Source organism: Rhynchophorus ferrugineus, unplaced genomic scaffold, assembly GCF_030347505.1.
Source record: "Rhynchophorus ferrugineus isolate W39M unplaced genomic scaffold, kcgeb_rfMv2 rfM8, whole genome shotgun sequence".
Classification (NCBI taxonomy): Eukaryota; Metazoa; Arthropoda; class Insecta; order Coleoptera; family Curculionidae; genus Rhynchophorus; species Rhynchophorus ferrugineus.
In genome coordinates, this window is record NW_027472587.1 from 4,398,078 (window position 1) to 4,424,943 (window position 26,866).

The following is a 26,866-nucleotide window of genomic DNA, read 5'->3' on the forward strand; positions in this document are numbered from 1 at the left end:
ATATTTTAATAATAATAATTTTAATATATGATCAGGTGGGTAATACACACAAAATACCCATAAAACAGAGTTGCATGTTTTTTTAGTGGTATTTGGTAAATAACCAACATTAATAAAACGAAAACGATTTATATTGGTGACACTAGGTTGTTCTTGGCCTACAATCATTTTTAGTCTGTAGTAACTAACAAGAAACCTCCTCTCAGGCACTAACACGAGTACCGGCGGGGGTGGAGGTGGTGGCGGCGGAGGAGGTGGTGGTGGAGGTGGGGGATCTAGTCAAAAACCATCAGCCGAATCTCGCACCTTCAAGCGTATAGCGCAAACGGCGTCATCCACGAATCTTTCTGGCGGTACCACGGTCAGTATAGCGGAAGAATGTCGACCCCTTCATAACCACCGTAGAGTTTGTCAAAAATTGCAATTTCAGCGCGGGTTTCCGATGATCGAACACAAAATGTCCGACTGTATTTGCAATTTTTATCAAAACTTTCTCCTTCGAGTATTAATACTTCCTATCGAGTCTTTGATTCGGGCCTGTTCGTACTCATAATAGTCCTAGAACTATTACGGATATTTATCCAGAGATGTCAGTCGTAATCTTCTTGGATCAAATATTATTGGAAAAGTCATATTTTAAAATATATCAGAAAATAAGTATATTGTAAAGTATAACTTGTCTCAATATAGAATTAAATTAAAATATAATACATCCAGTAAAACAACCAATGCACATCATCCAAATTTATGACGTCAGCATGTCGCAATGTTGCCACATTAACTTTTTGGCTTACGTTTGCTGGTTTGTAGCCTCTAATAATTATCACTAATATTCTGAAGATTTTTCACATTTGACAACAGCAACATCATGTTAGACAAAAAGCAAAACACATTAGAACCAAAATAAAACAACTATACTGGTTAGTCGGAAGATACTCTCAATTTGATCTAAAATCAAAGTGGTTGATTTATAAGACAATTATAAAGCCAATTTGGACCTATGGGGTGCAAATAAGGGCTTACACTAAAAATTCAAATCAGCCAACGCTGTCAAAACAAAGTTCTTCGATTGATTACCAATGCCTATCGCTACGTAACTAACGAAGAATTGCACGATGACCTGGAAATCAAATGGATTTGCGAAGTTATCCAAGAATTCGCCTTGAAACACGAAAGAAGATTACTAAATTATACTAACGTGGAAGCAATACAACTGCTGGACAGCGCGCAGAATGTCAGGAGATTGAAGCGAACCAAACCATACGAACTTATATAAAGTGTATACATTTAGTGTAAACTATAGCTATAAGTTAATAATTAATAAATAATTATAATTTTATAATAGAGGAATACATATTGATGTATTTTCTCGCACTCGTCTTGCTTGTGAATTAATCCAAGTACAAATGAAACGTAGTAATAAATTAATTTATAATTATGATTGTACTAACCGTATCTAATAAAGATGTTATAAAAAAATAACAACAGTGTCGACCAGTACTAACACAAATCGAATTTTACAAACCAATTCGGTTACAAATTCCGGTGCAGCAGACAGCGTACTGTCTCTTTTTAACTAGGGTAAAATGAGAAGGAAAATCCACAGCGAGTTTAAAACGACTTTTACATTTTTACAAACAAAACATTTAGCAGTATATTCGACGTTATCTATGACGTGCATTGACTGTTTTGTTGGAAGGACTATAGGGAGGTCTATTGATAGAAAGCATCCCAAATAAGGAATGGGAAAAGAACGTAGAAACTTAATGGTACTTTATCTGGTTTCATGTTAATGCAGCCATATCTCTATCTCACCAAACAAACCATACGCATTATTAAAAATGAATTATGAACTTATAGAAATACATCCAATATAACCTTTGGATTTAGCTTTTGTACTTAATAGAGGGTTGTCATCAAGAAAAAAGTTTGACAGCTAATGGTTTAGGGTGAGTAAAAATGAATACAACAACGAACAATATTTCAAAAATAATGGAAGTTGGCTAGGCAGAATTTCACAAATTTTATGCAAAATATTGTCGAAACATTGACATAACTTCGTCAACTCAATCAAAAAATCAGCAAAACGGGATCAATAATTGTTGAGCACAGGCTATCATCCACTGACAATTCAAAAGTTAATATTAACGCAGTGCGTGAAAGTCCAGAAACATTAATTTAATTCAATATCGTGGAGAAGGAGATATACTTTTTCATGGTTGAACATTTAAAGTGATACAAAAACAGAAACTTAATGAACATCTACAACAATGAAATTTTGATGAATCGTTCAAAGTCCCTTTGAAAAGGAACTTTGGAAGATTTGTTGATGTTTATAATCAATTTAACGAACTTTCTTGACTGTACATGTACAGTGGGCTTCAAATATTGTGTCAACCAAAGTCGAAAAACAAATGCACCTATGATATTTTACTGTTTGATGTGATTTTTGGTTTAAAGAAAATGGGGCTGGTCAATCAAACGATATCTCAAGTCAACAAAATTAAATCACATTGATGAACACTGGTCATAGAAAATTTCGATAAAAAACTGTACTGTGTCTGACAAAACGTAGAGACCATTGCACGTGTTATTGCATGCATAATACTATCCTACGTATTCTATGCTTCAATAATAAATGTACAATAAAAATGGTGTTAAATTATACATACATTTTCGGACACCCTGTATATCAATTTCAGATAAATGTATAAAATTAAAAATAATAAAATATGACTTAGTCAAATTAAATCAATTCTAAATTTACTAGCAATTTAACGAAATTATGGAAAATAAACCAAAGTAATTTTTCCTAGACCTAATAGTACGAACAGGTCCAGAGTTTTATATCTGTCATAGAACACCTGACATAATTCAATAAAATATTAATAATAATTTCTGTGAAGTATTGACACTACAATTTTTCAAACAATTCGGACATCTTCAATATGCGTATCCGCTATACTAGGTGATTTCTGTGAAACAAGAGAGCACCTCCGTAGATGCTCTCCAGGTTCCTAGCTACGTGGATAGCACCACGTTCGTTAATTCGCCCATGGGACAGGGAACGTCAACGAGACAGGGTCAGCAGCATACCGTGGCAGGGAATGGTGGAAGGGATGATTGTGAACCGGTGGTGTTACCTAGTAAGTGGGGAATGGTGCGACACGTCACTGCTGACGTAGCGAATAGTCCCACTGGTCTTGGCTTAGCTCGCTTCCGTTGCTTTACGTTTTTAATTTAATTTAGGTCCATCGTTGAACGGCTCAGTCATTTTCAAGTTGTCGTTTCATTCTGCATCGTACACCCGTATTTACACGTATCATACAGCTTTCAATACATAATTTATAAGAATGCACTTATATTTTGCAGTAATTAGCACATTTATTCATATTATTTAGCATGATATAATTATTTTCATTGATTTGTGTTTTTTTTTCTTATTTATTGGTACCATATATATATATATATATATATATATATATATATATATATATATATATATATATATATATATATATATATATATATAACCGTTAGTTTATCCAGAAACATTATATTCCCTATAATTTATCGATTAAAAAAATTGCCCAAAAACTAATATAATTATTCAAATATTGCTACTTTTCTATGAAATAATTTATTAGTACTAGTGAACTATATTTAACTAATCTATATTTTTGCTGAAACATAACTTAAACTTGAAAACCAGTCACTGACTATTGATTATTAACGTTTGTCACCAATTAATTCTCTAAAAATAATTCACATATACTATATTCGTTATGACTCGTCAATTAAAAAAAAGTTTTCAAGCTATTGTCCAAACCTTTATATAATTATTCAATTACAGCTATTTTTCTGTGTGATGAATTATTGGTTTTAGTGAACTATATAACTATATTTTTACCGAAACATAACCTATATGCCACAATCTGTCAGGACCACATACGTCGTCTGTTAATTACCTAGAACATAATTAACATAACATATTGTTACGAATCACTTTTGATTCTGGACTGGAAAACTTTATTTACATCGCTGGTCTTTTATACCATTTTGAACAGCCGCCCAAGACAAACTACAACGCCCACTGCTTGATCGTTTCTACATACTAGGAATTCGCTCTTGTATCGACATGAATCATATATTTAACACCTATATACCACAATCTGTCAGTGGTTATCCACATACGTCGTAGATTATAATTAAATTCCTTTCTCACTATTCAATCATCCCTCATTAAAGTACATGCAGTAACATAACCGATATCTCTCATTGACTACTAATACCTATTATATGTTAATATTCTTTTAAAAAAATGCATTTTTATAATTGTCATCGCTTCTTAATTAAAATCAATAAATAAACAATTTAACACCTATATACCACAATCTATCAATGGTTATCCAGATACGTCATAGATTATAATTAAATTCTTTTCTCACTATTCAATCATCCCTCATTAAAGTAGATGCAGTAACATAACCGATATCTCTCATTGACTACTAATACCTATTATATGTTAATATTCTTTTAAAAAAATGCATTTTTATAATTGTCATCGCTTCTTAATTAAAATCACTAAATAAACAATTTAACACCTATATACCACAATCTATCAATGGTTATCCAGATACGTCATAGATTATAATTAAATTCCTTTCTCACTATTCAATCATCCCTCATTAAAGTAGATGCAGTAACATAACCGATATCTCTCATTGACTACTAATACCTATTATCTGTTAATATTCTTTTAAAAAAATGCATTTTTATAATTGTCATCGCTTCTTAATTAAAATCAATAAATAAACAATTTAACACCTATATACCACAATCTATCAATGGTTATCCAGATACGTCATAGATTATAATTAAATTCCTTTCTCACTATTCAATCATCCCTCATTAAAGTAGATGCAGTAACATAACCGATATCTCTCATTGACTACTAATACCTATTATCTGTTAATATTCTTTTAAAAAAAATGCATTTTTATAATTGTCATCGCTTCTTAATTAAAATCCATGTAATAATAAACAGCTACTATCGTTAGGAGGATTTATCACTGTACAACCCTAGAGAATAGAACGGATTTAGTCAGGTAAACCAAACAAAATCGTCCGAATAAGGGGATATGAATCAAATTATCGTGTGTCGGGGGAAAAATCTATTTTTAGGATTAAGGTCATGATTGACAACGGATACACGCTTTTATTACAGGAAGATTTAGTTTACCACCAGGCTTCGAGAAAATATAGATTATCTTTCCCCGGCTCTAACACATTTACTAAAATAACAGTTTCGTATAGTAGCAGAAATATCCGGCTTCTATTATCTAAAAATAATATATTAGTTGCGTTATAATCATAACCTCGTTAACTTCAACGATGCTTGTTTGTTTTTTTTTTAATTCCTAGAGAATCAATTCGATTCATACTCATGGATAGTTATCTATCATTCGTCAAGTATTATCTATAAATAGTGCCTTATGCTTTAGTTGATTAGCTTCTATGTTCTTGTAAATTGTTGCTTAACCGCTTATTAACACAAACCTTAATATCTTTAGTGTTGGACCTGTGAATTTTTTAATTGGAGATTATTTTACAGATCCCAGCCAAATATCAGAACTGCTCTCGAAAACTATATCTGACGCACACACACGCACCTGCCTCTATTCGATCGAGCACATCCACGAGATGTTCCGGAAGCCGCAAGACATATCCCGGCTAATCTACTATAAAAATATGGCGCACGAAGAGCTCTGGCTCGAATGCGCTCAGAAACTCACCACCGTTATACAGCAAATCATCGAGTTTGCGAAGATGGTACCTGGTTTCATGAAACTAAGTCAAGACGATCAGATAGTGTTACTAAAAGCAGGTAAGCCGCCTTAATACTTTCATCATTTAATGGTGGGTACAGACCTGAGCATTCAGGGCGAATTTCGTGGGAAAATTGAAAATACGCACGAGCAGAACTAAATTCGGCGAACATTCGTGATGAACAGGTTACAAAATTGGTTCAAAGTCGTAGTGCGCATGCACTTTGCTTAGTTCCACAACGACAACGTGTTCGCCACAACGACTTTCAGCTCTAGGCGACGAACAGAACACACTTTGATTTCTATTTTGCAAATGGTAATTACAAAAAAAACATGTCAAAATTATGAATTGTTTTTCTTATCTTTCATTGAAGGGAATTACACTTATTAGTACTCTCCATAGTACAAAATTTATGAAATAAAATGAAAAAAGTATTTCACACCTGGTTAGAGAAATTATGTTTAATAATAATCCCATACAAAATAATTATTAACAACATGAAAATATTAAGTTTGTCGACTAATTTTATTTAATTCATAGAACAATGCAAACATTTTGCTTCTTTCCAAAAAGAACCATATCTTCGACCTAAAATATAAAGTAAAACTCATTAAACACAGTAGTTTTAGAGAAAATAGTCACTTACCTATGTTATTCTTTACACAACAGATATATCACTAGTTTCAAGGTGTTGCTACTTCATTTTTTCCAAGCTATGGAAACAAATATGCTTGTTAGCAAGTTTATATTTTACTTTATAATTTGAAAAGATACTAGCATAATATTCCTTATAAGGACTGTGGCTCTTCCATCCAAATCATCTTGCACTTGTCAGCTTTTATTTTTTCATACTTAGCCATTGTGTCTAAAACCCAGTTAACAAATATTTTACCTTCAAAATAGTAATAAAATATATACAAAATACATCATGCAGTAAATACTATAAATATGTTTATATAATTTCTGTCCCTATCATTGACGAATGAATTGCCTGATAACTCTATTTATACATTTTGTGCCACCAAATAAAGGTAATATTCTTAATTTAAGGTTTATTATCTCTACCTCATAGTGAAATTTACACATATATATTCTTTTTCTCTTGGGACTGGATATATCTTTTTATCTGAAATCTCTTCACGAATCTATAAAAAGAATACTAAAGCCGTATAAACACAAGAATTTTATGTTATTCTTACCATAAACTTCAAACAAGTTGAATTTCAATATTATTCGTATTTTCTTACTTATCATAAGTTTGTTTATTATGTTACCAGCCATACTTACAATAATGTGATACTCTTTAACTCTCTTAAAAGAACACTGCACGTACCGTCGAAAAATTATTCACAAGACATTTTATTTTGGCATGCCATTGTGAAAAGTATAGTTATAAACAAAATAATACAGGGTTCCGAAACAAACGATGAAAACCGTCAAATGATTTTTAGAGGCCGAAAAGGCCGCTTCTTTAGATGGCCGCTTTCCGAGAAGAACCGAACGCCCCACGAATTGATTTCGATCACCGCGAACGGAGAGTTTTTCGCCGAATCCATGGCGAATATTCGCGCAGGTTCTCGCGCAGACCCCGAACTTTCGCTTCTTTCAACTCTGTACTCACCATAACGTATCATCATAATATTGAAGAAATGAATATTATATTATCCTTATGTACAAATTACGATGTTCCAGGAAATGTTCTATTTTTACCTAATACTTTCATCTAACTCTAATTTTATCTTTATGGTAGCTTTTAATTATATTGAACACAAACATTCAAAAAAGATTAATTAATTTCTGTATTTCTGGAAATCCAAGAATTCATAAAACATGTCCCCATCCACTACACCAGATACCCAGCATTACCTGTGCTCGGTTTTGTCAATGTTTTACATCAATCATTCCATCATCTACCTCTACAGTATATTATCTTAAGTATTTAATAATTTCACCATAAATAGTTAAATATTAATTAATTTGTTGTTCTATACTTATAGGAAGTTTTGAACTGGCAATCATACGAATGTCACGCTACCTGGATCTTTCTCAAAATTGTGTTCTATACGGAGACATCATGCTCCCCCAGGACGCTTTCTTCACCTCAGATACGGCGGAGATGAAGCTCGTGTCGTTCGTATTCGAAGTGGCCAAAGGTCTGGCCGAGCTGAAACTTACAGAAACCGAACTAGCCTTATATTCAGCTTGTGTGTTATTATCACCAGGTAAGAGGCGAAAAATATTTCCCGGCGCATTCACCATTGTGTGACATAATTTTGTTTCTTTAGACCGAGCTGGTTTGAAGGGAATACCAGAAATAGGACGACTCAGTCAAGCCGTCCTACGAGCCCTGAAACTGGAACTGGATAGGAATCATAGTATGCCCATCAAAGGAGACGTGACTGTTTGTGATGCCTTGCTTACTAAAATACCTAATCTACGGTAAGAGTTTATATTAGGTCAACAAAATATCGAGTGCTACATATGTATTTTTATAGGGAGATTAGTATGCTTCACATGGATGCTCTGGGCAAACTGAAAAGATCTGCTCCCCACCTGGACTTCCCCGCGTTACACAAGGAGTTGTTTAGCGTGGACAGTTGAATGACTTTCAACAGTTTCTATATTATCTGATCATACGGCAGCCCTGTGTAGCTACTGTAAGTAATATCATCAATATTTATTATGCTAATGTAATATTTAGTTTATTCCAATAAAGTGTTATTGTATTAGAATATCAAGGGACTATTTATAATACCATAGCATAGGCAACTTTTGATACGGCATATATATAGTAATATATATTAATGTTCTTAATTTTGTTTCAGATCCTTCATACTGATGTATCGGCCTTAACATACACAAAAATAAATATACATAATATATTATAATTTCGTTATTGTAAAATGGAAACTATATTGTTGTGAATTAAGAGAAAAACAAAAATTAATAATGATAAAGCAGAGATCAGCAGAGATCTTCGAGTAGTCGTTTGAAAAACCGCAACAGACTGTGATAAGAGCCATGCCCTGATTTTCAAAGTACAACTTCTTGTTTGTTGTCTGTTATTCTATACAGTGAGTTTATATTAAACAAAAATAAAAGGTGCTGATATTACTGACGTGATGTCTCTTTGCGGTTTTTTGGACGTGACCAACCTATATCACTTTGTTGCCTCTCCCACCGAACTTAGAAATGCAACTATAAATGCAAAAGTTCAGCAATCAATCTTAGACAACAGAGTCAGTAAGGATTACGAAATTTTGAAACACATATCCTATTTATTCGAAATTTGTTGAGTCGGATTGGGTTTCAAGGAATATCTCAGGTATTTATATAAAGATTCTTGAAAGATATGTAGTAATGGAATTTTAAAAAGGAACAACTGTAAAGGAATGCTCTGAAGAGAACGACATGGTATATGGTAAATATATTTTTCTATTACCAGGAGTATCTTTAATTTTTCTACCACATGCACCACATATAGAATGCTGCTGTAGTGTTAAAGAGCATCCATTATGATAAGAGTTAAGTGCATACTTAAGGTGCTAGATTATGGTTTATCCTTTGTGATATATAAGGTATGGGGTTTTAAAAAAGTCTTATAGAAATACTATAGTGAAGTGAGAAAACTCTTATGGCCTTCATGGTAGACTGATTTTTTCAATTTTTATAAAACTTAATGGTATCTAGAAAATAACAGTTCATGACTTGTACTTAAAAAAAAACGTTGGTAAAGATGTAAGATCGTAGTGGGTGCTGTTTTCAATATAAACTTTGTAGAGGTTTAGTTTTAATGAATGTAGAAAATGTAGAATCGAGATGGATAGAATAAACTCTATTTGGATATAAGACTTGGTGAATCTCGAGGTGATACTGATAGAGCAACAAAGGGATATAAGGTGTGGTCCCATTTTATGGTAGTGTCTGCCCTCTAATTGCTAATAACGTTAAAAGTTCTACACATTGTAGCGAAGCTACCGCGTCTCTAAATAGTGAAAACTTATTTTAGTTTTTAAAATCTAGAATTTAGAATGCGTTTATATATTATATACATATTGTTAAAGTACGTATACTAAATTTATCATATTTATAAATACAAGAACACTTTAGTTTTAGTCTAGCTAAAATAAAATAAAACATAGAAGACTGTATGATTATACATTTTATGAGTTGTTGCTATTTTCGACGCGGTATTCTCTTCTTAATTTTTTTTCTCTTTAGTTAAGTTTGGTGACACATGGTTTTATAAAAATATATTAAAAAGATTATATGTATAAAAAATATAATGAAATAGATTATAGAGTATTTATGAAATAGACTATACCTGATTTTGACTATTAAATTCAGCTTTTTATTCGATGAACCAACATGAACTGAAATTGATATTAAAGAAGAAAATATGCGGAACTTGACTTTTCGTGTTATCTTTACTTGGAGATTACATAAACACAAAATAGAAAATTATAATTTAGGAAAATTATCGCTAAATTATCGAGTAGGAAGCTTCTATTGAATAAGTAACGTGAATTTTTGGCACATATTTTCACCTTGACGTGAACAAACAAAAAAATACATGGAAAATGAAATAAAGTTGAAAAGACTGCAGCATATTTATAATATTCTATACCAGTTTAGATTTTTAAATTTAATATTTGGCACATATTATATTCAGAAAAAAACTTTAGGGTTAATTATTAAATTAAATAAATAACTATAATACAGTAACGCCCGATTTGTTTCCGAATTTTTCGAAGCAACATTGTTTTCTCGCGGATCCAAATTTTTGGTGCAATACGGATTGGTTTTCGAAAAAAAGCGGTGTTTATGAAATTTCTTTTTGAAATGCCAGGAGAATAGTTGTAATGTTAAGTTTAGATTTTAAAAAATGCTTTACGTGGCGCCTATTTGTGTTAAAAGATCAAGTAAACGTTGAAACAAGAGATTAGATCTCGTTGGTAACATCACAAGAATCAGAGATACTTTTGACAGAAATCGGCTGCCCCTCTACAGAATTGGCTATTAGTTATTTTGTATTTAACAAACCGTGCGAGTTAAAAATTAAGTCCCATGGCTGTGTTATATGCTGAAAATGACTTTCTATAATTTTATCTTATGCTTTTAGATATTCTTGTAAAACATTCGATGATGACGATGACATCAATAACCTTTTTTGATTCTCTTAAATACACAAATTATACAAAAGCAAGAGGTATCATTATAGGGCAGCCAAGAAAATTTTGTAAAAATTTGAATCAGGGTTGGCAGTGGGTATTGGTTACGCTATTTTTTGTTATCTACCTAAATAATCAATTAAAAGATTTTTAAAAATGTTTAAAACATATTTCTAATGTACCTTTTATAAAAATTGTACATTTTTCTTTTAATTTATTAGAATTATTACTGCTGGTGAAAAATTTTAGTGTAGATGTTGCTAACATTATTTTTTGTTTATATATTTTATTTCTGTTGGTATAATGCAATTACTAGATTTTCCCGTTTTATTTTGTTAATATTTTTGTTATATACGACCCTAGCGATATGATATTTTTGTATTTTTAACGTTGAATAGGACATAATATGTGTTTATGTAAGTTTTTTTTATTGTAATAAAAGTGCAAGTTTCAAAACCGTATAACAAAAATATTTGCGAATTAATTGTTCCCAAAACACCAGTAGAAATTATATATATTTTTTTGTATTACTTACGTTTTGATTTGCTTTTTAATTTACACCCACTTGTCCTAAATTTCCTTCGAAATTACCATCACATCTATATTTAATAACAACAGGAACTGTAATATTTTGAATCGAAAACAGTCACGTCAAATAATTGACATTTATGAACTTAAAAAATAATAGTTTTAAACTAATTATTAGTGCTCACTTAATAGAAATGATTGAAATTGATATTGCAAAAAAAAATCCAATTAAATTAATAAAGTAACAAGCATAATAATATCAACATAACCTTAAAATAAATTTAAAAAAATTCGCTGCGGACAGGATTCGAACCTGTGCGGGCAGAGCCCAATGGATTTCAAGTCCATCTCCTTAACCACTCGGACACCGCAGCTGGTAGGGTAATTTTCATAAAGTACATTGATACTTATACATATCAAATATATTTAAATTTAATATTTTAATTATTAATTTTGAAACCTATAACATTGGTATAGGATATAAAACAAATAACATATCAACATCATCTTGCCGGATGTTAAATAATTAAAGAAATATGCAAATAACTCATCATATATTTTGGTGAATGATCAAGCAATCTTTATCTTTTTTTTCCACAAGGTAAAGGTTCTTGGAAGGCGAGGTGCTTTATAATGCGTGGTTCCTTGATTTATAGTTTTCGGTTCTACAATGGTTTAATTTACATATAATGATATCAAGATTAGATTTCAAAAAAAAATCTAGCAAATTGAACTTAGGTATAACATGCTATGTAGTCACTATGCTGTATGAAAATAAAATCCTAAAACCGACAGTATTTGATATTTAGATAAATAGTGTAAGTTGATAAAAATCAGTATTATTGGTTGCTCGTATATTCATTCTTTTTATGAGAAAGTTAAGTTTCTTTTCTACAAGTTGTCGTAGTATATTTCATTGATTTAAAAAAAATAAAGGTTTTGGTATAGCAAGAATGATTTGGGCTTCATTATTTTCATTCTGCCTACTTTATAAATAAAAACAACATAAGGGTCATCCAGGTATTGCCCAGGGTTCTTAAAATTAATAAAATCCATTCTGCTTAATTATTTTTATAAGATTATTAAATTAACTGTATGGAATACAAGAATATATCTGAAATATTATAATAATCTGCACAAGATATAATACAACCTAAAACTACTGATCAAAATAGTAATTCATATTGTTTTTATTAACAATTAACATCAAAATGAGGAACAAAGTTTTAATGATACTAAACCAATGAAATATTATAATGTATCATTATCATATATCTATATATATTTTAATGAAATACTTTTAATAAAGTATCCATCGAATAGTCCAATCTTCATACATCATTTGACTTTGTCCTTTATCTCTATTTAGAATTTATCGAAAATATTTATTCATGGGTAGAATTTGGGTACTCTCAAATTAAATAAAAATACTAAAACCTTGACAATTAAATGTTATGTTCCTGATGAATTAAGATATGGTCATGATCAGTTAAAATGACCTTTTATTCGACAGATGTGCCCAAACAAATCTGCGTCTCTTAGCTTGTTCCTCAAGGGCAAACTGATTGTCGCATCTTAAACGAATGGCTTCATTTCTAAAAGTGGCGTATTGGTGATGATGATGCACATCTTGTAGATCGAGAAAAACATTCTGGCGAAACAGAGGTCCGAGTCTATTGATGCCAATGTCCCATTTTGTCACAAAGGTTTAAATGCTCACACCAAAAAGTAATAAATCAATAAAACGAGCAGCAAATGTATTGGCTAGAGAGTAACAAACTGTGGGAAATTAATATATAATTGTAGTAAAACACAAACTTGACCAAGACTTCTAGGAAAATAAAACATATTGACTCATCAACATATTCTTAAGAATAAACCTACTCCCCCCGCACAGCATGTAATAAGGCAACAGTATGGAAATATATCCTGGCGTAATTTAAAGACTAACAATACACAAAACATTAGGTGACAGTTTGATGCAGAAGAACTTAGACCAACTTACAATTGATACAATGACTAATACAATATTATATAATATAAAGCATATCTAATGTAAAATGTAACAAAGAAATTCTATAACATATCATTCGGTCTGAAAGCAAGTCTGTATTCAAAAACTGACCAAGCGAGTGTTGAACTTTTGGATGTTAGACTTTTGAGATACAAAAAGATAATGCTCGTGGATGGTGGTAACAGTGTGGGGACAACACTAATGAAACAATAAAGACCTCTTTACTTTAATTAAAATACAAAATACAGTAAGATTAGTCTATTAATTAGCAAAAGCAAGCAACAATCCTTTCATTAACACTAGATTTTTAAATATACTACCAGACAAACAGCCTTTTGTTGGGGGATGTATAAAACTTGATAAAGAAAACATTCTTTCTACATATCCTAAGAAGCACAAACTTGTGTTATATTGTATGAACACATAAATTCATCATCTTTATTTTTGCTCTAAGTAGCGAATTTTAAGAATTTGAATTATTGGCCTCTCAGCTGTTATGATGCTTTATGGTAACCAACGCATTTTGTAATTAGGGTGATAGCATGACGGTAATATGGGTAGCATGACTCCATTTACTTCAGGGGATGGCTAAAAAAACTTATTAAATCTTCTTTCTGAGCTCTCTTTCGCTGTTTTTAGTTGGAATGCAATAACGGCAAAATGTAAATAATGAATCCTATCTGAATCTGAATCTAATCTAAAACTGTAGCAGTTGGTATCAATACTTCAATAAATTCCTACAAGTATACAGAGAAAGTGTTAGTATTGTTCAACTTATCAAATAAGTTATTTAATTTTGATATATTTCTTATACGCACTGTAGAATCGAAGAGTTTCATCTTGTGGGACAAAGATATATTAATTTATGTAGAAGACAGTCTTTTATGATGTCAGCCGATTTGGGCTTTCTGGACATATTTCACTACAAAGTGACGTCACTACAATTCGGCAATTGCTAACACGAGAATTTTTAATGAAGTTATTCATGTCTGTAGTGACCAAAAGGCTTAAGATGTGGCTGGCACATTTGAGGTGATTAGGCTATTAGGAACTAGTTTCATCTTCTGTTATATTTAATGTTAACAATACATCTTCATAAAACACGTCATAGGTAGATGGTGATTCCACTACAGCTTCTAAAATATGATATACAGAACAGGTGCAGAGTTACCAACTTTAAAGATTGATTATTTAGTAATCCAAATTTTGCTTACGAAATCTATCAAACGTTATTTTCTATAGAACGCACATATTAATAAAACCGGTAATTGTATTTACGTTCAAATGTATTTCGAAGCCATAAGTATCTGAAAAACCAAGTACACAATACCTTAGCGTCAGATTAAAAAAGATTTACAAATTACACTTTTAAGAAATAGTTGAATTCAAATATCTAACATGTATTTGTATTTTAGTTAGGAGAAATTGAAACACTGCCCGACTATGGCTTCATGATTCACAACAGATCGCTAAACCCTGCGAATTAAATTACGAATTATTACAATTGTTCAACTTATTCGTCAGATTTAGCTCCTTCCGTCTTTTAGTTCTTTCCATGCATTAAAAAGAATATTCATCAAACGAAGAGGTGATAACTACAGCAGAGGGGTATTTTACAGGTTTTCCTGGCAGTGATGGGATCCATAAATTGGAGGAAGAAGTATAAATCAGCATTTTTGTTTCGATTTTCAGAAATTTCCTCATCATCTCCGAATAATTATTGAACATCAGCAATGAAAAATGATTTAATCTATATATTAATCGACTCTGAAAGACTATTAGTGCATCCTAATGCACTCGCCAAACAGTTAAATGTGCGCGATGACAGTGAAGTGCGTAGGCTTAATCGCAAACTGCCATACGAACTGGTAATTTAATTTAATTTTAATATTATTTAATTTAATTCATTCTAGAATAATTTCTAGAATAATTTAGAATAGTCCTTAGAATAAGTTAAGATAGTATCTAGAATAAGATTTAGATTATAAATTGTACAGCAGATCACTTACTGAAGTGATCTTCTACATGTTAGGATGGTTATATTATATAACGGAAATCAAACAATAATACTTATTGCCCACGGGCAGATTGTTGACGTTCCAAGAGATTAATAAAAAAAATGTATTAATCGGCTTAGCGAAAATTTGTCTCACTTTTTTAAGAAAACGGGGGCACCTGGAGGCAATTCCTACAACGCGATTGTTTGTTTCAGTTTGTTGACGACGCCATTTTTGTGTGTCTGATATAAAGTACGATCAGCATTCCAGTGTCTTCAATATAATCACTATTATTCGATTTTAATGTATCTTCAATCTCAAAAGTGTTGTGTCTCCAGTGTATGTGCGGAAATAAAAACCAGGCATAGTTTTCCTTGGAAGAAACACCCCAAGTTAACAAGATTAAGGATGTGTGTGACTTAGCATTGCTTTTACCTGGTACGTATACAATTATTTTTAATTGTATATATTGTACAAGTGTTCATATATATTATTATTTACAGCAATACAACAGAAGAAATTATGAACATATTAACCACACTCTAAATCCAAAATATGTCCAAATGAGGCTATGGTAAAATCATCACATTGAAGGCAAATGTAATTATACCACATGATAAGTTTTTGCTACCCTTTAAAAAGTTGTTTGTAAAGTGCCATCAATTTAAAAGTTTGAAGGGGTTCGTTTACTTAAAACAAATGTATGTTAGTCAAGATACTTGTAATTAATATTTTGGCTTAAAGCTCCTTAACCGAGTACCGAACTTTTTCAACAAGGATGTTAATAAAATACATTAATACAAAATAGTATAATACAATTTGCAAACCAACAAGGTGAGCTTGATTTCATAGACAAGAGATTATCATACTTGTTTTATTATATTGTTAATAGATGCTTAAGCTGTCTTTTTAACTCTTCGATTTTACCATAATAAGAGCTCAGCAGTAATTTTGAAATATATCATATGTTTCATATTTTTTTCTGTACTTTAAAGTATTACTTTTTGGTATGTTTTCTCCATTCTAACGTATATCATACGATTTAACTATTTTAATTATCCATTCCATAATTCCATAATTGTAATAACATTGTAAAAATAATAATAACTTGCCTCAATACATTTTTGTGTTGAACAAGTAGGTAAAATATTAATAGACACAGACTTTAAGTTGTGCTGCTTTGCTTTCAGTATAAGGGAACAAAAAGATAGAAACTTTAATACATCTCATTTGAATTGATAGCACTAAAAATATATAAAAAGGGGAAAAAGCTATAGACAATTTTGATTATGTTTCCCACGAGATATGTTATGCTTTCGATTAGATTGCAGCCTTTTTTATATCCACATTTAATAATTTTTATTTATATATTTATATTTCATTACTTTTTATTTATATACATTATATATATTCTTATGTTTTAGCTTTTTGATATTATATAATATTTGTATTTATACAGAATTTTATATTAATAAATGGTTTTGAAAAATTACATTTTGGTTTTATTTAAAATTTAAGTGGTCAGTAGAATGTGACGTCAGTGGTTAGTCACGTGATACGTTTGAAATCGTCGACCAATGAAATGCTAAAATATTGTCATTTCAGGTGCATAGAATGGTAAGTTAAACTAACCAATGAACTTCACCGAAATGACGTTCTCAGCGCCTTCCTGCTGGGACCACGCAAAACAATTCTGAAATTATTTGTATTAAGCGAACACTCTATATATTAGTCTATGGTTTAGTTCGCCAACAATATCGTACTAGGATAGAATCTCGCTGGGGATGAAGGTTTTTGTTGCTTATAAAATTAAATAAAGCATAATGTTCGTTAAAGTTAATTATATAGTACTAGCGACCCGCCCCGGCTTCGCACGGGTGCAATGCTGATACTAAATTAAATACACTACAGAAAAAATATGAACGTTGTATATAAAAACATAGCGGCCCGCTCCGACTTTGCACGGGCATAAAATATATATGCCTATGTCACTCAATGAAAATATGATTAAAATCGATCCAGTATTTTTGGTTCATTCATTACTGCCCTTGGCCTGCACGCATTAAATTTGGAGTAAAACAATTCCTCTTCCCCTATACTTACTATGAAGATTTCCTGCTATCTTTGGAATATCTAAATTCATACAATTTTTATTACATTACACATTTTTAAACGCAAATTTTAAATTTGTAATATCTCCGAAAATATTTGTTTAATTTACATGCTGTAAGGAACCATATTGATCTATATTAATTGCACACTGTATTTAAGGTACTTAATTCGATAAGGATTAATGCCGTATTGCTTAAAATAGCTTCGTAAATAAGCCATTTTCTCACGTAAAAAGTAAACAATAAAAATGGTTAATGTGGGTTATCCCTAAAAGATAAACATATACCATCGCGGACTTTTTTGTAGACCTTTTTATGGTGTACAATACTGTAGTACATTAATTTGATCTAACTCGTAGGGTTAGGCAGCGTTTTTGCTAATTGCTAAATAAGCCTAAAAAAATAGGTTAATTTACGACATCACGTTAGAAACCTCTAAAATTAGCAATGTTGCCTTAGTATATTATGCATGTATTATACATATAAACCTTCCTCTTGAATCACTCTATCTATTGAAAAAAACCGCATCAAAATCCGTTGCGTAGTTTTAAAGATTTAAGCGCACATAGGGATATAGGGACAGAAAAGGCGACTTTGTTTTATACTATGTAGTGATATTCAAAGTTGTTTTGTATATACGTCATCAAGACGTTTAATGTATTATTTACCGCAATTTGTAAATTCGTTTTAGAATCAGATAATATTTTCCTTCTCATTTTACTCTAGTTAAAAAGAGACACAATACCATCTGATTAGTTCTAACACGTAAACGAATGAGCCTGTCAAAGTCGTCCGGTTGTCAGACGTATGCAAAATTCTTGAAAGCAACAGTGATAAGAGGTTATAACTCTATCTCTGTAGTTTTTAGATGTACTATAATGTAAAAATAGATTATATTCGATAACATTTTTGTTCAATTATTTTATTTAGATTAGAATTTTGTTGCATGTCAAAGCCAAGCTGAACTAAAACTCAGAGTTGATGCGGCAACATTTCGAAGTTTTAATATCACAAATTTAGATGACGTATGTACAAAGTAACTTTGAATAGACTATATGTTTGTTTCTTGCATATGAAACGATATAAAAATGGAAAGTGAGTGACTAAAATTTTGTTAAACGAAGTTAGTTAATGTTAAGCAGTGTTTTGTGTTACTTTCAGTTATTCCCGTATTGTAGGAATTATTAAAGAGTTATGGCAAGTTTGGATGAAAAAAAAATTAACAATAATATGGTCACGTAATATATTTTTTACGTATAATATTTTACATTTTTTGCAGAGAAAACCAAATAATGTGCCCGCTTTACCGGACGGAAGAATATACAGTGAAATAAAGACCTGACATATGTGAACATTTCATACCAACATAGATTAGCAAAATTCGAGAATAAAAATAATCGTCTGTCTTCTTTGACCTCACAAGATATTTAGATCTTCGAAATCACAATATTGATTTAGTTTGATATTTGGTGAAGAATAAGAAAAAAAGAAAAATTGGTCTTGCTTCAGGACTGTTATTAATTCATATGGTTCTGGAGACATCATTCATTTCATCGTCATTCTACTAAAGGTAATTCTAAAGGTTGTTAAAATTTTTGTGTAAATTTTAGTGGTATTGACTTCTGATTACTTTCAGGTTTCATTAGTCACTAAAAGTAAACATTTCTTAACTAAGCACTAACCGAATATTGCAGGTAATAAATACGTTAATTTGTACATCAAGAGTTAAAATGAATATTGCATTGACTATTAACAGTTATAAAATAGTTTCACAGATTTTTAATTGGGACACATGGGACATAAGACAAAGTAGAGAGCTGTAAATCTATACAAATTAAAATGAGTTATCTGCAAGGGCGAGATCGAAGAGTGAAATACATAAGCAAAGAACAATGCAATTTTATTTAAAAATTTAAGTAAATATATTATTCTTTTAATCAGCGTGGTGTATTTATTAACAGGTCAGTTGAAAAGTTCCCCGGCCTACCATAGTAAAACACATTTTTTTGGCAAAATTAATTCTTTTTATTCAACATAATTCCAGAGATTCAAGAGTGATACACTGATTAAAGCGACCCTCCAACTATTTTATACCATTTTTGTAGTACGATTTGTCCTTTGCTTCAAAATAGGCCTCAGTTTCGACGATCACCTCTTCATTCGACGAAAATTTATTCCCAAAGAGCATTCTTTTGAGATCTGAGAACAGGAAATAGTCGCTGGAGGCCAGATTTGGAGAATACGGTGGATGAGAAAGCAATTCTAAGCACAATTCATGGATTTTTGACACGGTGCATTTGTTTTGGTGAAGCAGCATTTCCTTTTTCTTCAAATGCGGCCGTTTTCCGGCGATTTCAATAAGTCAATGAAATGCGATTTCAAGATAGTCAATGAAAATTATTCCATGTGCATCCCAAAATACAGACGCCATAACCTTGCCAGCCAACTGTTGCGTTTTCCCACGCTTTGGAGCGGGTTTATCGTCTGCAGTCCACTCGGATGACTGTTGACTGTACTTTGGAGTGAAATGATGGAGCCATGTTTCATCCATTGTCACATATCGACGCAAGAACTCAGGTTAATTACGCTTGAATATCTTCAAACACTGCTCCGAATCATCAACTCGTTGTCTGCTACTTCATTCAATTCAATTTACGGTCATTCAAAATCATTTTTTGGATTTTTTAAATGTTTTCGTCGGTAACAACCTATTTTGGGCGTTCACTGCGTTCACTATCTTCGGTGCTCATTTCACCATGTCTAAACTTAGCATACCAATCCTTGATGGTTGATTTTCTAGAGGCAGTGTCCGGAAACTCGGCATCAAGCCACACGCGAAATTCCTTTTATATATTATTTTCACCATAACAAAAGCTGCTTCACTCAAAATGCTATAATTCACAAACTAATGATACGACAGCTGTCAAATTTATACATGTATCTTTTGAGGATTATGGCTAACAAAAAACATATTGATTTAATTCTAGTAGCGCCATCTATGTGCCAGGTCGGGAATTTTTCAAATGACCTGTTATTTTTGTAATATGTATTTTAGGTGACAAATATGTGTAAAAGATAAGGATATAGTCCTTATATAGGCTACATAAATGAAATAATGAAATAAATTACCTAATTGTGTTCGTTATTGTTTCAATATACACACTAAAAGTCAAATATCGAATTCAAAATTGTTTTATTCATATATTCTCTGTTTTAATATACACACATTCATTACTTGATTTATTATTCCATACTTATGTGTATAATATAAGAGTGAAGAAAGATCATGTATACTTATATTTGATGCTCTGATGTTACAATTCTGATAATAATTTTTTATATGATACTTTGTTGTAATGTTCGGTGGCATAGAATTTACATTTATTAATACTTTGTTGATTATTAAAAGTTATTAGACATAGATTTAATTAAATGCAATTTAATAAATGTTAATGGGTGTGAAATCTTTTAATATAGATCATTTTTTCATTTCAATTAATGTTATATATAAAATACATTTCTGATCATATTTTGAAAATACTGTGAAAACAAGTTTTAGTAACATATTATTTTAAAATTAGTCCTTTTAACCTATTATGAGAGCTTCATAAAACGTGCTTAGTTTAATAGATTGTGGTCGAATTTCGACCACAGAACGATCACTAGTTTATATTAATGAATTAGTCGGAAACAAAACACACCACCAATATTCAAATTAGAACAGAAAGGAGGCCGAACAAGAAGCAGGATTTAATTAACGAGGCAATCGTGTAGATTTAACGTTCTTCCTGTCGGAATGGATTGTCTGTGAACGAGATGACTAAACGCGCAAAATAAGTTGATGACTCCAACTGGTATAATTATATTTCAACGGGCCATAACCACCTGCAAATTATCGGCCAGATCTCGTACGTGATAATAAAAACAGAAGAACATCTACCGCAGATCTTCACGGCCTTCTAGTTTTCAAGTGGCTTCAAATCGTGCAACAGGTATATCAGGTGCCCTAAACCGTGTGCGATTTTCTCGTTTTTTTTTATTCTGCTTCCGAATGGTTAACTGTTGTAAATTGAGAAGGGTTTTTCTCGTTGCAACATAAATAGAAGAATGAACGGTAGGAAAGTGAAAAACTAATTGAACAATTTGTCGTAATCAAAGAAGGCGCCGTAGCGGATAAACAAAGTTTCGATTTCTCTTGTTTTAAGTAAATATTATGTACTGGCTTAATTAATTGGATTAATTTTTTTCTGGTGGTATTCTTATCAAGATCATAATGACTGTGAAAAACAAATACTTCTTCGTTTTGTTAACATTAATCGGTATAGTGAATGCTATTGATGTAGAAGGTCAACTGGCAGTTATTAAAAATGGTAAGTTGTTTGTTTTATTCTCTTTCCAGTTAAATCGTTGTTTGAGCTAAATTTGATCATGACACAGAGATGAGAAAAATATTTAACAAAAAAATATATTTAAAATGAACAGATATTTGATCACTGATCAGGTTCTAAAAATAAGACTCCACGAAAGTAGAAAGGTTTCAGGTTCCCATAGACGACCCAAATGCGTATCTGATTTTGTTGTTGATAAATATTTACTGAATATTAATGTGATTATAAGAACGGTATTTTATCGCTTTTAGTACAGCACATCATTCATGTTTACATCTTTACAGTTCAAATTACAAATCAATTTACAATCTCATTCATTCAACTATTCATACCTTCCCAAATAATATATTTTAGCAAACGAATAACACAACATTTTCCGGAACAGACATTTCTAATCAATGATAACCTTGCGTTGTTCAATGTTTTTATTCATTGTAAAATTATAAATCTTACTGGATATATAATTTTTTAATTAATATATATTTTACTAGTCGTTTTATGTAGAAGAACCAATCGGTCCTTACTTAGCCTCTACGGTAGTAGTGACCATGTATTAATTAATATTGTTGTTTTTTTCTGTTAAACACACTTCACTGCATTACGTAGGTTCTAATGGTTTGCTTCTTCAGAGTTGGTGTCCTACACGAGTGTTATCCAAGAGTTCATGTTTCCTTTGCGACTCTGCTGCATCTATCATAACACCTGCGACTTTGTTCTAAAAAATGTGTATTTAATTTATGGTATTATCCGCAGAATGACATTCTTCCATTTATTAACTAATAAATTTTCTTTTATTACAACTTCAATTATTTTATTTTCTTTTCAATGTACTCCTATACAATGAAAAATCTCCAACAAATAAAACTTTCAACAAGCACAAAAATTTTATTATTTAATAAAGTAAATTAATTTTGAGGCATTCTTCCTGATTTATTATTATTAAAATTATTATTCAATACTTTGTTGTTTGTTGGTCGCTACTAGCATTTTTGTTATTTATATGTCAGCACTAAGTGTTCTCAGATAGCATCTGACATTCTCATTGAAAACCTGGCATTATTCAACGACACCTTTTTCATAACTCTTGACGTAGATTATCAAAACAATAGTGCATCAAGGAACTAAATTTTTGCGACATTGACAAATGCTGTCATACAAAACTATACCAAAGTGATATGGATTGGACCAGAGAATATCGATAACATAAAATAATATCCTCAGTGATATTGAGACACCTTTGGATGTTGTATGATAAGCATCAATAAGATATTCACGATCATTTGTCCGTTAAATACATAATCTGTCCACATAATTGGCAGATGATAGCAAGAATGGCGTTAGAGCAACGTAAAATAGTCAATTCTGGAACACTTGGAAAAACAATTAATACGTCCGAAACTCGGGATTTGGGGTCCATTTAATGAGAGTGGAAGGTGTACTATGAAAATGAAAACTGGCTCGAAACTCATTGAAAATATCAAAAAAAAAATCGGTCATCACTAATTATTTTTTAATTTTTAGGGCAAAAATATAAATAACGACCCTCATATATATTTTGTACAACTTATTAAACAAAACAAAAAATTACGAAAAATTAGGAACGATGTGAAAAGAAAAAACTAGGAAAATAAATAGAGATTAAATGTAACTAATGTATCATTACAGATAGGTTTTTAAATACAAAGGACAAGACTAATATCTCTTATTGCGTTATATAACGTGACCACTAACAGGTCAATTGAAAAGTCCCCGGCCTACCATAGTAAAACAAAATTTTTTGGCAACATTAGTTTATTTTATTCAACATAATTTCTTTCAAGGGTTATACGCTGATTACAGCGACCTTCCAACTTTTCGATACCATTTTTGTAATACGATTTGTCCTTTGCTTCAAAATAGGCCTCAGTTTCGTCGATCACCTCTTCATTCGACGAAAATTTCTTCCCAGCGGCCATTCTTTTGAGGTCTGAGAACAGGAAATAGTCGCTGGGAGCCAGATCTGGAGAATACGATGGATGAGGAAGCAATTCGAAGCCCAGTTCATGGAGTTTTGTCATCGTTTTCACTGACTTGTGACATGGTGCATTGTCTTGGTGAAGCAGCACTTTCTTTTTCTTCAAATCCGGCCATTTTCGGCGATTTCGTCCTTCAAATGGTCTAATAACGCTATGTAATAGTTTCTGTTGATGGTCCTTCCTTTTTCAAGATAGTCAATGAAAATTATTCCATAAGCATCCCAAAATACAGACGCCATAACCTTGCCAGCCGACTGTTGAATTTTCCCACGCTTTGGAGCGGGTTCATCGTGTGCATTCCACTCGGATGACTGTCGATTGGATTTCGGAGTAAAATGATGGATCCATATTTCTTCCATTGTTACATATCGATGTAAAAATTTGGGTATATGATCATCTCCAAACACTGCTCCGAATCATCAATTCGTCGTTGTTTTTGATCAAAAGTGAGCTCGCAGGGTACCCACTTTACACAGGGCTTTCTCATAGCCAAATATTCGAGAATATGATGTACACGTTCAGTTGATATCTTTAGAGTGTCTGCTATTTCATTCAATTTCTATTTACGGTGACTCAAAATCATTTTGTGGATTTTTTTAATGTTTTCTTCGGTCACAACCTCTTTTGGGCGTCCACTGAGTTCACCGTCTTCGGTGCTTATTTCACTACGTTTAAACTTAGCATACCAATCCTAAATGGTTGATTTTCCTGGGGCAGTGTCCAGTCCAGTCAGCATCAAGCCAAGTTTTTACTTCAACTGTATTTTTTCCCTTCAAAACTTAATATTTTATCAACTTGCGAAATTCCTTTTTATCCATTGCTTTTTTGCCATTTACAAACTAATGATCCGACAGTTGACCTCTTAAGTCTCGGTTGCAGTTCATAATCAGCATGCCCCTCTCTTCATATATTATAATTCATATATAAAATAATAGCAATATATGCACTAGAAATCCCAGTTTCTACAAATTCTAAAAAGTCTAATCATAAATTTAATATAAAAATGTTTTTGCGACATATAGGCGCACCAATTTATTACGCGGGGTGTTCAGGGGAGGGAAACTTGATATTTTATCATTGTGATTCTACACTATTACACTACAATTGGCTTTTAACTAGGCTTACATTAATCTTAAACAGAAATAATGAATCAAATTGAGTTTAGATCGTTAAGAACGCCTCATGTAATTAACCAACTTTATAAATATTTATACAAATAAAACACTTCAATCTAAATAGATCGTTGATAAATCCTTTTATGCAAACGAATAAATCAATATTAACAAGTGTCTCGATGTAGTAATTTTAGTTTTAGAAAGAGAAAAAATTTGACTGAAATGAACGGTTACTTGATGGTATTTGTTGAAATTTTGATCAGATATTCCTACTCAATGATAACCTTGTGTTGTTAAGTGTCTTTATCCCTTGTAAAAATGGTAAAATACATTGGATAGATACTATTTTTTAAATATATTTCACTACTCGTTACATATAGAAGAACCCATTGGTTCTTACAAAGCATCTGCAGCAGAAATGTCCAAGAAAAACAGATGGGTTGAAATGTCCCGGGTGTAACATAAAACGAGTTTATTTTTGTTCAAAATTGGCTTTATTCATCAACGTTATTTCTATCAAAAGCCACACAATCACTCCAGCGCCACTCTAACAGTTCAATATCACTTTTGTGGAATGATTTATCTTTTGCCTCAAAACAGGTCTGTCACCAGTTGGTGTCCACTCAGATGACGATTGTTTTGATACTGGAGTGAAGTGATGTATCCATGTTTCATCTATTGTCACATATCGATGTAGAAATTCCGGTTTGTTACGTTTTAACATGGCTAAACACTGCTCAGAATCATCAACACTTCCTTGTTTATAGTCACCAGTGGCCAAACGCGGCACCCAGTTAGAACAGAGTCAAATACTCATGCAATATAAAACCAACACGTTCTTTTGATATCTTTTGATAACAATTTTGTGGATTTTTTAAATGTTTCCTGGCGTTACCACCTCATTGTTGTTTCTGATGGGGTGGAGTCCATATTTCTTCGCTTGAACGATAGTTTTTCCCATCAAGAAGCAGCGTAAAATTAAAACACAAAATTGTTTTTGATCCATTGTTTTGAAAATAACAAAATTAGAGTCAATCTTAGCACGGTAACTCACAAACTTATGAGTAAAATATCATGAAATATTAACAGCTTTCTTTTGAAGGTCAGTATTAACTGAAAAGGCGCTGAATGTAATAGAACTAGCGCCATCTATGTGTTAGATATATCAGAACTAGAAAAAATGAAACCGATGATGAAAATATCAAGATCTAACAAAGCAGGTAGTTTAACTAGCAATTAAAAAATAACCGGTTATTCTAAAATTAGTTTCTTTCTCCAGATATTATACTAAGAGCCAACATAATAAAATAATAATCATAATCTATTTTTAGAGATCGAAAAACATACAAAAATGTGAAAAATGCCCCTTTCCAACACACCATTGCTTTAACTACTGTTTTATCTATGTCTCTGATTTATCTCTACCAACAACTCAACAAGAATTTTTAAAAATGATACGAAGATTTAAAAAAAGACTGGCATTATTTTGATGACTTTTGCTTCAAAATCTTACCATTTTTCATCGAATTACTGAATTAACTTTAATAGTGACCCCAATGGGTCAATAATCTAATATTAAGCGATGAGCATTGACCACTCTGTACGTTTTAACGCGCATTATATTCTTGATCTTTCCGAGAGATCTTGTAGAACGGCAGGAACCGCCAACAATTTTGGCGAAGTTTTTAGCGCGGCATA

At 31.6% G+C, this 26,866-nt stretch overlaps 2 protein-coding genes and 1 non-coding gene across 8 annotated transcripts in view; 2 read left to right on the forward strand and 1 right to left on the reverse strand.

Annotated features, from left to right (window-relative positions):
- The window catches only part of Hr3 (nuclear hormone receptor 3 ROR-beta), a 123,744-nt gene extending 112,209 nt beyond the window's left edge, over positions 1-11,535 (forward strand). For 3 of the 6 annotated variants that reach the window (XM_076410972.1, XM_076410971.1, XM_076410975.1), the window contains 7 exons: positions 207-361; positions 2,969-3,146; positions 5,615-5,887; positions 7,827-8,051; positions 8,115-8,268; positions 8,325-8,486; positions 8,655-11,535. In XM_076410972.1, coding sequence (XP_076267087.1) covers positions 207-361; positions 2,969-3,146; positions 5,615-5,887; positions 7,827-8,051; positions 8,115-8,268; positions 8,325-8,430 — 1,091 coding nt within the window. In that variant the 3' untranslated portion in view covers positions 8,431-8,486; positions 8,655-11,535. The remainder of the gene's footprint in view (positions 1-206; positions 362-2,968; positions 3,147-5,614; positions 5,888-7,826; positions 8,052-8,114; positions 8,269-8,324; positions 8,487-8,654) is intronic. The other 3 variants (XM_076410976.1, XM_076410973.1, XM_076410974.1) reach the window with 1 other exon arrangement.
- A 285-nt stretch (positions 11,536-11,820) lies between these two features.
- TRNAS-UGA (transfer RNA serine (anticodon UGA)) lies at positions 11,821-11,902 on the reverse strand. Its single transcript has one exon. It is a non-coding gene; the product is annotated as a tRNA-Ser (tRNA).
- Positions 11,903-21,597: 9,695 nt separating this feature from the next.
- The window catches only part of LOC143200541 (uncharacterized), a 52,305-nt gene continuing 47,036 nt past the window's right edge, over positions 21,598-26,866 (forward strand). Inside the window, exon 1 of the mRNA XM_076410978.1 lies at positions 21,598-22,020. Coding sequence (XP_076267093.1) covers positions 21,924-22,020 — 97 coding nt within the window. The 5' untranslated portion in view covers positions 21,598-21,923. The remainder of the gene's footprint in view (positions 22,021-26,866) is intronic.